Here is a 14,048-nt window from a genome sequence, read left to right as displayed (position 1 = left end):
TTTCCCTTGGGACCCAAGTATTGCCTCTCTTTGCATAAATCAGCAGATCCTCCTTACACAAAGATCTCCCAGGCAGAGCACGAGAGGAGCCCACAGCCTCCACTGCTAGGATGCCACAAAACCTCATCTGCAAAGCTGCCAAGGGACAGTGATGCAAAACAGCTTTAGAAGCTGGACTGGAAAGGAAGTGGCCAGATACTCATCATGGAAGGATAAAACAGCATTTTATGTATAGGTCTGATGACATGCGTGGAAGCAAAAAAATTTCTGAAGGCCTGCAATGGTTTGCTGGGGCAGAAAGTCCAGAAACTTGCCACAAAGTATGCTTTGGAGAAGTCATGGTGGAAGTCCATTGCTGCTCAAGAAAATAAAATTATTGCTTATGGGAGAAAAGTATTTTCCTGGATTTCAACTCTTCAACAAAGGGCAACTATAATCCTGCACACCTCTGAAGGAGTTATCTCAGAAGCTGTGTGAGAGTGTTTACATGCCTTGATTCCAATTGTGCCACCTAGACATGTTTAAAACCACTTCACAAAAAGATTTTCATTCTTTAATTCTCACATTTCACTGAAAAGTTGTACTAATTATTATAGTTCAGAGCAACCATTATTTTGCAAGAGAATTCTGACAATGTGCAAAAGGCTATAAAAACTAATCTTCCAATTTCTCTATGAAGTGTATACTGCAAAAAACCTTAATGAGCACAAAGCTCTCAACAGAATCAGTAATTTAATAGACTTGAAGAATAATGTCTGCTTCTCCCAGCATCTGTCTAGGTTTGATTGTGTTCCACCAAAAGGCTGCCATCAGGCAATACAATATACATCATATATACCATCCACATGTGGAATATTGCAGACTCTTTTCTTGTTACTGATTGATGATTTTTGACTGCCAGGGCTCTGTTGCCCTGCACACAAAGGTGAACACAAAAAACACGGATGCTGCCAGGGTGGCAGCCTTCATTTTGCAGTGTCAGAAGTTCAAGGGCAATTAGAAGGTGGCTGAGAGTTATTATGAACCATGAGGGTGCTGCCAATCATCAACCTCTTAGCCTGCATGTATGTGCAATTAAGAGAGCAGCAAAAGAGATATTTCATGATGGTGTTTGGCCTTCACTCAGATGTGTTTGCTAACAAAAAAATCTGAGAAAGCAATGGCATGGGGGTGGGAGAGGAACATTGTTTTACTGCTTTTTATACCTGCCATATATGATAACTCTGGAGCCCTTGTCCCATTCTCACCAGTAACTGTTTGTTCAGCTGGCTCAGGTTGCCATTTCAGTGGCTCATTTTTGCTAATCCTCTGCTTCATTGTTTATGGAGGACATCACCAATAAACCTGCTGAGTAAAGTGGATAAAACCATATGCTGGTGCCTACCTCTGCTAGTTTGTATGTCAGGGTTGACTTGTCTTTGTCTTTAAATGGGAAAATTTATTTTGTGCTGTTTTACAAGACTGCTTTGCTAGTATAGTCTAGGAACCCTCATTTTCCAACTCCTTTATTAAGCCACGACCTAGAAATCCAAAGAAACCGGTTTAACCAGTGATCAGAACTATCAACAGGAAGCTTTACAAGGACTCACTGATTAAGCTCCAGTCTGTGTATTTTTCTGTATGAGCTTTCTCTCTGTGTTAAATAGCTGAACTCTTATTTTAACCACAGCAGGTCCTGCCTTGCTGCAGGACTGCCAAAGGCTGGACCCAGAGCATTGCTGCTCAACACATGTCACCCCTGAGGCTGAGAGGGGAAGAGCTCTCAGTGCCACAGGACAAGGACACATCACCTTACAGGCTGAGAGATGCAAACAAAGGCAGCTACGGGCGAGAGGAGCTCTGAGCTATCACTCACACTGCAGTTTTCTTTGCTCTGACACAGTCCAAGCCAGTGAAACAAGTTCTGAAAGCGCTGGCTATTTTAAAGCCCAGTCATCAAATTCACCACCCAAAACTATTCAGTGTAGATTTTTTCAAAGCTGGGTTCCTCATCTTAAGTGAAAGACTGACATGCTGTGACTGAAGGATCAAGGGTTTTGGAGGGGGCTCAGAGCCTGACTCCAGCCCAGCTCAGCACCTGCATCCTGCACAACCATGCATGAGCCACCTGGGACAAGGTCTCAAGCAAGCAAAGGAGTCCCAGGAGGGTTTTCTATCCATTACAACACCTGTGCTCCTCTGTGTCAGAGGCAGCTGGGGAGGAGACCAGCTTCAAAAGTTTTAACATACTCAAAAACACTGCTGAGTTTAGGATGAATACACAAAGGAGATCCACCTGTATTTCCAGAGGTTTTCCAGAGGTCCTTTTAATCCAGAATGCCTATTAACTCCAGTGACTACATCCAGACCCCTGGGAAAAACAGCCTGCACTCAAATTACTTACTGCTAGACATAGGGGTGACACAAAGTGTTAACTCTGCATTTCATTTTTAGCTAGCATCACTGCAGCTCTACGACCGTAGGATGAAAACTATTGCCAAAAGTGTGTCTCTCATTCTTATTGTATTTGTATTCTAGATAAAGAGATCTTTGTTATGATTGTGGAAATATTCTGGAAAGCTGTGTCTGCTGATAAAGATAAGAAGCCAGTTGAATAACAGAAGCTTTCTCACAGCTTTCTTAGCAAGAAAAATATTCAGTTACATTGTCAGACATAATGACTGATCTTTGAATTAAGGTAAAATGTTGCATATATGCTACAAATACTTCTTTGCAAAACATTGAGAAAGAAGTTTACAAATCAAATGTTTATTCATTCTTTTGCAGGTATTATTTCTATCAAGTTCATGCCTAGATTTTATGTACACATCTCAGAAATTTTTCTCTGTGGAATTTGCATAATACCTCGTAAGTATATTTTGCTGTAAGAAATTCCCAGAGCATATATCTACTTATGCTCAAAATGGACTAAAATTAAAGGGTTGCTTTGCAGTGTTTGATTCCACATGTGTTTCTTATAAAGACAATAATCAGCAGCTAGTCAGACAATAGTCAACAGTTCAATAGTTCTGCATGTGTCTGTTTGATACTAAAGCTGGGTCTAAAAGCCGTTTCTAAAATCTCTCAGGGCCACCTTGCACGACATTCATATTGATTACTACCTTTCACTGCATTCAATCATATGTGTGAGAATAACAGTGAAGAAAATTTTTCTTGAGCCAATTAACACCTATCAGAACTCAATTCATAAAACCTGTGACTCAATGCAATGTTAGAATTTCTACTGACATTGTTCCATATCTGATGGAAATCAAAGGCTACAGGCACAAATCAGTCCAACAGAGCATACATGGTTCTCAGCCATGGTTCTCAGTTTTATGAGAACAGGCACGTGCAAGGGTCAACTCTCACTGGGGTAGTTTAGTCTACATGCAACCTATTCAGGTGGTCTAGTTCAAAACTACTCAGATTTGGAAGAACAAGAGTAAAAAAAAATCATGAAGCACAGGGAGAAATTGTCATTGGAAAAATCAGAGAAGACAGCTATGTTCTTTATAAGCAGGGAGGAGCCAGTTTCACTTCTGAGCTGGATGACACCACAGCAGAGAACCCTTTTTGCTGATGGATACACCTTCAGCTAAGGGAATAGGCCTTTGCAGTAAGCCAGGTCTCAGCCAATGGCTGCTGCACAGGTCCCACCAGTGCCTGTGGCTGTAAGCTGGGCACATCCCAGCTCAGGGTGTGCTGCATATACAGGCACACCTCTCACACATCCCCTGGAAGCCTCTCTGCCTACATCTGCCATGGAAACTAGGATCCCATGCCTCATCTTGCCACAACCATCCTGGGCTGTGCATTTACCAGCAAGCTGTGTCCACTAAGAGATGTTGGCAGTATCCTTGAACCATTGCTAAACTTGGTCCAGGCAGGTTCAGCTGTGTGCCCCTCTCATACTTAGAACCTGACAGCATCCTTGAAGAAACACAACCAGATTATGCCTCATTTGCTCCGACATCATCACAGATTTTCCTTTTTTGCAGGTTGTTTGCATTTTGGAGACACAGGTCTTAAAATCTGCGGGCTAGCACTTCCATTGGCACGTACTTCCCTGGGGGATGGAGCATGCACTGCAGCCTGCACCCTCAGGGATTTCCTGGCAAGGACCATTGGGTGGTGAGTGGCGATGGCTGTGCTGCTGCAGGGGGATGCTGATCCTGCCCCTTCCCTCACACCCCAGGGGTTGCCTCTGCAGAAGCAGCCCCTGCATGCCCAGTACCTGCCGTTTCTGGTATCGTGCTGCCGCATGTTCTTGATAAAATGAACCTTCTTAAAGTTCTTTGGTCTGGGTGATCCTGAGAGTGTCCGACATCTGAAAAATAAATCAGTTGCAAGGGAGGGGAGGGAGAAGAAGAAAAAAAAGTTTTCAGTTCCCTGCTGTACCGCCAAGAAGCCTACACAAAAGCAGGAAGGAAAGACGAGACAAATGATTCAAGTCACCCTGTGTTAGGAATCAGCAAGAACAATAAAGACAATAAGTCTGGAAACACGACAGCTCAAACAAAAAAAAAAATTTAAAGTAATAATGAGAAAAGGCACCATCCCCCTCCCTTCATGCCAAAAAAAATTCATAAAATAATCTCAGCAAAGTAAAACTTCCTGTAATCTGCCATGACAGCTAAGCCCAAGCTTTCAGAAGAAAAAAAAAAATTAAACCAAACCAAAACCTAGTAAATATGCAATTTTCCCCGCTCACACCAACACCCACGCTTTTTGCATGCTCGTCAGCTATTGATAAAGGAGCCATTTGGGAAGTTCTTTCTTATTTTAATTTTAGAAAGATTAAAAATCTCCTATTTGCAAAGATAATTCCTATTTGATTTTAACTCTAAATATTACTTTTCACATTCCTGATAGTACACAAAACAAGTGAAAACAAAATAAACTACCCCAGGAAAAAAAATAATCGTTCTTCAAAACATTAAGCCTTAAATCTATTTTACATCTGAATGGGCTTTATAAATTGCAGTTACAGATAGAAATTGCCAGAGGGAGGAGAGATGAGACAAACAGCAATATCCTCCCCCTGCCTTCCACCCTTGCTCCTTCTAATCAGCTGAAAGCACAGCGCATGTGAAAGCGTTCTCTGTCTCATCTCAGGCCTGTTTTGGTGCAGGGCGAGGCAGAGCTCCCTCGCAGGCACTGGAGATGAGTCCTGTGCTCCCAGCACAGCCAGGGCTGCACCGTGGCTGCTGCATCCTCTGTGGCACCCACGGGACCAGCATCCTCTGCTGGCGCATGGTGAGCTTCCCTAACCTCTCTTTTCCATCCTCTCCCTGCACAGGCAGAGTTCAGCAGCTCCATGAGGTCATTATCTTGGACTGAAACCACAGACCACTGTGCCAGTCCCTACCACTTGTACCATCGCGCTGCACGGGCACACCCCAAGAGGGGCACCCCATCAATTTCCGCCTTCCTCCTGCTAGTAAAGGCTTTGAGATTCCCTCACCCTCTGATTGCAATTAGCCTTGTTAGATTCTTCACAAGAAAATGGCACCAAGAGAGACATTCTACCACCAATTCTGCAAATTAGCAAGCAAAAATACTGCCTGGCAAACCATACTTTGTTTATATCTTTTACCAATTATACATGTTTGAATCACTTATGGGAACACTTCATAACATGCAACAGTGAGCTTTGTAAAAATAATCAAGCTTTGGTAATAAGCCAATTGGTACAGCCTCTGCTATTCTTTGCTTTGAGGTAAGGAGAGACAGCCAATCTGCATGCGGATAAACAAGGCTGCAGGCTAAACACCAATATAAACCAGCTGAATTACAGGTCCTAAGATAAAGAGGCAGTCAAACTTGGGCTGCTGTCTTGCGGAACAGCTGACCTGGAAGCATTCCATGCACTGGTCAGATTACTAACCAGCCACTTTCTGACCTGTTAAGCAGTTGTTCCATTTTCCATCACCCCAGAGGATTGCCTAGAGACTAATTGCTGTGGTCCCCAGAGGAGGAAGCTGTGGTCTCCCAGAAGCACAGATCAAACCACACTGAAGCGGCCAATATAACAAGGATGGGAGCAGTTTTATTAGTGGGGTAGCAGTCACAAACCTACCAGCCAACACACAGCAATGCTGGTAACCAAAAGATAAGCTTGCATGTGCTGAGAGACTAGACTAAAACTTCATTAAAAATACTAGCCTTCAAAAACTTACTTGTATTTAAACTGGTATTTAACCATCTGAACATACTTTTAAAATGTACAACAGATGTTAGGGTACTACTGACTAGGGGCTAGTCATTCATATTGGTAAAAATGAAACTTTTCTATTAGTCAAATCTGGCATTTTAATTCCTGACATTTCATCTAAATACTGCCTTTTTGTTTAATGACCTAAAGCCAGGGAATGTGCAATTCACATCAGCCACCACCTCGCAGGGCATGTGAAGTTTCAACACTTTTACTCACTATGAAGGATATCTTAATGTGAAGACCCAGCTAGTTTTCAACATGAGGAGGGAGAGCAAGCCTGCCATGCATGTGCTTTAGAGACAAGAAGCCAGAGAGAGAGTAAATAAAATGACCTCCGCAGTGGGGCGTTTTCCTCGATGTCCTCCAGAGTCTCCAGAGAAGATCGCTGGGAGATCAGCCGACGTCTGCAGAGAAAGCAGAACACAAAACATCACTGCTGATTAGAAGGCACAAAGAAGTCCTCAGAGCTGTTACTGAGTAAAGATCACAAACTGCCCTTCACTAGCCAAGCCACGCCTTTGGATATTAATAAATTTTGTTCCGTTCTGCTTATCTTAATCTGTTTGATTCCACCCAGAAGCAAACTTACTCCATACAAGCTGCTACAGCACAGCAGAAGCTTCAGCTTTGCAACAGCTCCTCCTCAGTTTATGCTCCCCTTTCTTTAAGGGTTTAACACCCATCTAACACAGTCCCACATATGCTGCAGTACAGCTGGCAATGTTATAAGTATAGAGCTCTGACAAAATAATGCAGACGTAGATCCACAGAGACTGCCTGTCCTTCACACTGCCACAGGGGCACTTCTCTTTGCCCCTTGCACTTTCTACCAAGCAAGTGCCACTTGTTTCTCCATGATGTCCATCTCATCACTCCTGTGAGGAGTGTCTGAAGTGAGATGAAAGATGATAGTGCCAGTGACACTGGTTATAAAGCAGCAGTTTAAACAAAAGCTCTGACCATCCCCATGAGCAGCACAGGTGAGCTAAGCTCTGTTTTAAACCATTTTCCTAGGTCTGAGTCACATCCTTCCTCCACCTTCAAAGAAATAATTATGGAAATCTTAGCATTACGGGTTTTCTGGCTGTTCTAGCAAGCAGGGAAGATGCCCCAGAGTACAGTCTTTGTTTCAGCAGCCATTGCTGCTGCACAACCTCCAAACACCCCGACAGCAGCACAAAACAAGAACTGCACCCAACCCTCCACGAAACTACAGTAAATACCATAAATGAATGTGTAAGACACAGCCCACCCTCAGGCACACAAAGAGAAATTAAGCTGGCAATCATGGAAGCTACTCCGTCGTCGATGGGCGTCAAAGCAGCTGCAGCAGCCAGCAGAGCCGTGGCACTGTGCCCCTGCACCCAGCTGTCAGGAGCTGTGCCAGCACCCTTCCATCCCCAGGGCCATGGCTGAGGCACACAGCACCTTCCAGTGACTTCATGGGTATGAATGACAAAAGTCTGCAAAGACTATTACTGCTTCTTGCCCAATTCCCACTGAGCTGCCTTACTCCCTTTCATCAGCAAGCAAAGAGTTTAAAGAATGTCATGAGCACTCCTATATGCCATTATGCACTCCTATGTGCTCATTAATTTATTTCTGGGCTGCATTTTCACAATAAATTGTTTTTTCTGTTGCCAGTGTAAGCAGTTGCTAATCCTTCCTGCAATTCCCTTACCCCTCCAGTTGTGCTGCTACAACTGCTCCTGCAGCCATGCTGCAAATCTGATTACCAAAATGTTTTTCAGTTCAAAATAACCCTGAGGTTCAGTGATTCCATTTGTTATTAATTCAAACACCAAATTTCCATCCCTAACCCAGAGACAACACATTTCAGGACAATTTGAATGAGCATGCAGCTTCTGTCCTTAGAAAATCACAGAAAACCCCTCAAACAATTTATAGATCAACTAAGTGTGAAGCATAATCCTCTTAGGAAAAATATGCAAACCTAAATCCCCTCAGGCTTTGTCTAAACTAGGATTTTAGAAGACCTGGTGCAAGATAGGATACACCTTCAAAATGCTAAAAAAAAGAGTCTGCATTTCAGGATGTGTTGGCATAGACAAAGGAGAAGAGACCAAACACCTGTCTCCTGCACCCATGGGTGCTCCCACAGCTCCATCCATAATCACAGAGGATACAGGAATGCTTTTATTGGGAGAAATTCAGATCAGGAGGAGCTCCTCCTACTTTTTCAGTTTCACTGATCCATAAGCAAAAGCTGGAAGTTTCAAGTAGTAGATGACGTGGCAGATGATAGCTGTTGGCTTTTTAATACCTCTTTACACATCATTAGCTTAATAATACAAATAATGGCATGCTCCCATCTTGTGGTGTTACAACACCAAAAGCATTCTTGGCATGTTGTTAGTCAAAGGGAGATAAACAATGGTACAACCTTACCACCTTCTTCATACTACATTTATCAAATTAGTCATGCTGTATCTCCTTTAGATGCCAGGTGCTAATACAGCATCAGGTGCATATTCCAGCTGCCACTGAAGCCTTTTTCCAAGAGTCTCCTTGCCCAAAGGTATACACCATCCTCAGCTTCATTGCTGATAGTTTGTCAGACATGGGTTTGAAGATCCTACATCTGCATCTGTCATTAAGGCACATGCAGTGGGTGGCAGTGAATGGCAGGAGCACACACAAATGCATTTCACCAGCTGGTCACCCAGCTGCCTGCTGGGCTCCTCTGCCTTCCCTCACTGCTCTCAGCTTCTTAAACCCAGCACCAGGGATGCTGCCTCCTGGTTTTTGCTTGCTAACCTCAAACGCAGCATAGACTGGGTGGGAATCACTGCCACCCCTCTCAGCGTGAAGGACCTCACACCAATTTTCACCAGTACTGATTTTGCAGCGTTTTGGGTACCTTACATGGCAAGTGAATTGGCACAAAGGAGTGGGGGAAACTCTTTGTTCACCCCAACTTGGGAAAGGAGCGCTTATACCTGTGGTCCCTCTCAATTAGGGCATGAGACAAGCATAACTGGATAAAGCCATCCAGGAAGAAAGGAAGAAAACACACATAAAAGGTGTGCACTACACAGGTAGCAGTGAGAGCAAGGATATCCAGCCCAGCCCCTAACCCAGCTGAAAACTGCCACATCTTTCAGCTCTCCCCAGAATTATTAGTTTTAATCACTTCAACTCCCAGCACTGTCAAAGGAGCACCAGAGAGGTGGATTTGGAGCAACTCTGTTGAAATCAGTTCATACTGTACAGGAATCATATCCTCTTTTCACTGAAGAAGCTGAGCTGCAATGAAGGATGTACAATTATTCCACTTTATCTTAAATCTTTATTTCAAGGCTAATTAAGATGACCTAAATACCAGTATTTTATAAGCTTTCTACAGCTGGATATTATACTAGAAATGCCAACTAATGAACCTACCTGCTGTGAACAAAGTCACATCCTGTGCCACACACATGGGACAAAAAACATCTCTGGAAAAGGAAAGCTTTTGAAAGGATCTTCCAGGGAATACAAGAAAAATCAGTTTTCCACTGACTTCATTAAGAATTAATCACCTCAACTGGTGTTTAGTATTTAAATTAATCATCTTTCTCTCTTCAGGCAAGCAGCCAGGATTTGTCTATAGAACTCCTAAAAGAGTTATTTTTCAAAAATTGATTAGCATGGTATAGCAGCTGGTATATGTAGACACTTGCACTGAAATAACCCAAACTGTTTCATACCACACATCACCATCATTCTGATGTAAAGCTGTGTTGATACCTATTTTGTGTTTAGAAATGCCCTATTTCAATAATAATTATGGGAAAAATCGTTGTACTGTGAAGGAAGAATATATGCAGAACAAAACAAAACAACACTGTGTGACTCACACAGGATTCAGGCTTTGGGGTAAGTCTCTAAGCAGATGCAACTTCAATACAAAATGCTTTAAAACTTTTGTAGACTAAATGTCAAACTAACACAAAAAATACAATTGACTTTAATAACCAAATTAAAGATGCTTCAACAAAAATGTTAATTTCTCCTAGTCCACAGAAAGCCTTAAAAACTTCCTCCTAGTTTATTGCTACATTCAAGGTATAGCAAACTCATCTTGCTCCCTACAGAAAAAGGCAGTTCAGTGCTGGAAAGATGATGATCCCCTCATTCTAATCATCAGCCCTTGCAGGACAATGGTCACAGTTTCATGCAACTTACAGACTTGTTTTGTTTAAAAACAAAATAATATCACTTTCCCTTCAACACCTACCTAAAACATTTTTCGTCTGTTTCCTTGCTTATGGTTCCCTGTGCATGTGCCCAAAAATAACCAGTACCCTGCAATCAAATTCCAAGCGCAGACTGAAGAAAAAAACATTTGAGAGAAACATTTGATGCCATAGTATTTTAAATGGCTATTTTCTAAGATACTCATGACTCTGCTTGCATACTGGATTTATTTTTGACCAGCTGTCTGAATCTCTGTGGAAGTTTCTTTAAAGCTAAAATGTTGTCTTCATTTCCCCTCTCCAAAGTCAGATTCATGTGTGACTCAGTTGCAAAAATTAAATAAAATACAAGGGAAAAAAAAAAAAAAAACTAAATATAAGGAAAAATGAAATAAGGTAGGTCTGTAGCCAAAACAGCAAATAGCCAAAGCAAGTAGACTGCAAGTATATTCACCATAACCTCATCAATCCGTGGAATATTATCTTTGCTCTCAGCTGCCGCAAAATACTCAGTTCAGTTATGTTAAACACACAAAATCTTAAGCCACATAGACAGGAGGTGATAAAAAAAAGAAGGAGCTGCAATGAGAACACTGGATAAATTCATCCAGGAAGGAAGGAAGGAAGCAAATGATAATCCAAGAGATAAGGAAAAATAAATCCATGTGTAATGACTTTCTAGCACAGCTACAAAACCAGGAAAAAAAAGCTATATTTCAAATACAACTAATTTCTGTGAAAGTTGGGAGTCTAATTTCCCTCCTGCTTCTGTTAAAATCACAAACCTGTAACAGCTGAAGCCAGCAGTGTGGGTGCTGCTGGCTCCCAGAACAAAAAACACCCTTCAGGATAAGCTTCTTCACTTTGTCTGGAACACTGCATCCCTCCAGAGACGCAGTGACATGGGACACACAAGTGCCAGCCATCTGAATGCCTGCTGGCTGCATTAACACTGACGGGAGAGCTTGGGAGGACAGAGACATTTCCAGAGCTGAGGACTGTTGGCAGTCCCCACATCCACTGGGCTACCTCCTCCCTTCAGGTGGCCAGGCAAAATCATGGGGCAGAAACCTCTGGGCTATTCCCTTCTGATCACAGCTGTGTTTATACGAATGTGGCTTGGAAGCATCAGACAAGCACAGGACTGCTCGACACTTTGAAAATGTTGGATTCTTTATTTCCACAGTGCCTTCATCACAAAAGATGTGTCCTACACACAGAAACACTACCCTGGATAGGTGCAGAAGGGGAGTGGAAAGAAAGTAACCATAAACTCACAGTGATTGGGAATGAGATCAGGATACCCGTAAGGATACCCAGGGCTTGCCTAGAGGTGCAAGTGAAGGGTCTCCCTCTGCATCCATCTAACTTCTGAAAGGTGCCAGCTCCAGACTCAGAGAGGTCTTGCTCAAAAGCCAACCTGTCCTCAGCAAGCACTCCCCCAGGAGCTACCAAAACATACTCTGGACCTGCAGTTCCCATAGATCAGTCCAGGCAGAACATCACCTTGATGCTCTGTGGGAACAGCAACACTAGTGCTGTTTTTTTCATTTGCGCTTCTTATTGTTTCTTCCAGTACCAAAATGGTTCGAACAGTAAAAGGAAGACAAGGAGAACATTCAGTGAGATCTAAGATCAGGCTTCCATGTAGTAGAATGGGAAAAAACCCAACAAAACAAAAACAAACAAAAAAACCCAACCAAACACTAAAAGTAAATAATATATGCAAATATATGTATGCTATATATTACAGCACTATGGCTACAAACATATCTTGCAGGCTTCTCTGAGTTGTAAGTCATCATTTGCCATTCTCTTCTCTAACTCCTTTGGAGTTGGGTATGAACAGAAGTGCAGCTGCTGGCTCTCTTGCCCCTCTGTGGCCAGGGGATAAGGTATAAGCAGAGCTGCCAGACACAGGCCATGCCCTGTCCCCTGCAGCTCCAGCCCCTTTGTCACTCCAGGGAAACTCAAATGCCACTTCTCTCCAAGTCCTCCCCAGCCAGCCAGCCGAACGCCTCTGCCCAAACTCCCCGGCTAAGCTGCAACAATTAATTCCCTCTTCTGAAATATTATACAAGACATCAGCTGTGAACGAATCCCCATTCACTTCCTGACCCCTGACTCCATGCCCCAGCATGAACCCAGATGAAAGACCCGCTAATGAGTCACCTCTCACCCTCCCTCTGAAGTTTTTACTGGGATTCTTATGTCCCAGCTCATTTTCTTCCTATCTTTTGCCAATATTACAGGAAGACAAACACAGGAAAAACAAACCCTGAGACTATTGAAAATTATTAAGGGAAATAGAATTTCCAGAAGCTACCCAAAGCGATATAAAGCCGTTTTTAATTGTGTGCTATCATAATTACACAGCAGAGCCATTATCTGCAAAGAACATCAAACTCCATTTAGGACTTCCACACTGTGCAGTGTATTGTCAAGGCTGCACACAATGGGAGTTAAAAGCATCTGGCACATGCTGAAAATGGGTTATTTCGTTAATTCAGCAGCCCAACCCAAACACACAGAGAACATACCGAGAGCCCTCCATGTAGCTGTCACCTGTGTGCAGGCAGGATGCCAACACATGCTAAGACCACAGCTTTCTGCAGTGGGCTGTCCTGGAAGCAGAGATCCTGAGCTAGCAGGACTCTCAACAACCTGCTTTCCTGGGATATGCACTGCAAGGAGACAGACCTTCAAAACTAGTGATAATTAGGAGAATAATGCCATGCCAAATGTCTCCATCACCCTTTTGGGCATAAGGAGGAAGATGGATAGAAACAAAGAGATGACAGGAGAGTATGGCATGAACATGGCTCCATGCTACACCCTCCTCCTAAACCAAGGGTACCCCCTGCACTCACCTATATTTTAGTATTTCACCTATATTGTCATCCAACTCCTTCTCCAGGCCTCATTCTCCCACAATATCCAAGGCAGAAACTCTGAAATACAGCAGTACTTGAACTGCTGCCTCCTGACCTGTCTGCACATATCTCAACATGAAAAACACTTACACTGCCATCCCAGAGGTAGAATGTAAGTAAGAATTTATTAAGTAAGAATGAGGAAAGAGGTTAAGAAACAATGAAGAAAATAAACATGACAATTCCAAAATATCTCACCGACCTTTCACAATGCAACACAATGCTCTGTTCACATATTATTATGCAGTTTTACACACATGATCCTTCAAATAGCACACAGAATTCTAACACAGCCCTGTCCCAATGCCCCAGAGGGATCATCTGGGTCTAGTTAAATCAAATACAAAATCAAGATTACCAGCACTCCAAAAAGATAAGGAACTTTCACTACAAGTGCTGAGTAGCAAACACTTCACTGACAAAGCATTTGTAAAATGTGAATGGGTATGTTCAACTGTGCAGAAAAAACAGAAGGTATGGGAGAACAGGATTTTTGGACTTTTTTGGCTTTTTTAGCATCATGCACAGTTCAACTTGACACACTGTCAGTCTTTCTAGAAGACATGATTTCAACAAATCTCTAGTGAAGGGAAAACAACTCCCAGCGTTTATTCTAGGGAGAACAGAAGAGCAATCACCACATGTTGCTAACTCTGGGGAACACTTAATATTCACCTCCCCCAGTAGGATTCCCAGTCCTTCAAAGATGTATCTTGC

At 42.8% G+C, this 14,048-nt stretch overlaps 1 protein-coding gene across 1 annotated transcript in view; it reads right to left on the bottom strand.

Moving 5' to 3' along the window:
* The window catches only part of CABLES1 (Cdk5 and Abl enzyme substrate 1), a 69,974-nt gene that overhangs the window by 30,906 nt on the left and 25,020 nt on the right, over positions 1-14,048 (bottom strand). Inside the window, exons 2-3 of the mRNA XM_058807275.1 lie at positions 6,532-6,603; positions 4,217-4,309 (exon numbers count right to left, since the gene is read on the bottom strand). Of these exons, the coding sequence (XP_058663258.1) occupies positions 4,217-4,309; positions 6,532-6,603 (165 nt within the window). The remainder of the gene's footprint in view (positions 1-4,216; positions 4,310-6,531; positions 6,604-14,048) is intronic.

This window comes from Ammospiza caudacuta, chromosome 1, assembly GCF_027887145.1.
Source record: "Ammospiza caudacuta isolate bAmmCau1 chromosome 1, bAmmCau1.pri, whole genome shotgun sequence".
Classification (NCBI taxonomy): domain Eukaryota; kingdom Metazoa; phylum Chordata; class Aves; order Passeriformes; family Passerellidae; genus Ammospiza; species Ammospiza caudacuta.
This window is presented reverse-complemented; position numbering and strand designations above follow the sequence as displayed.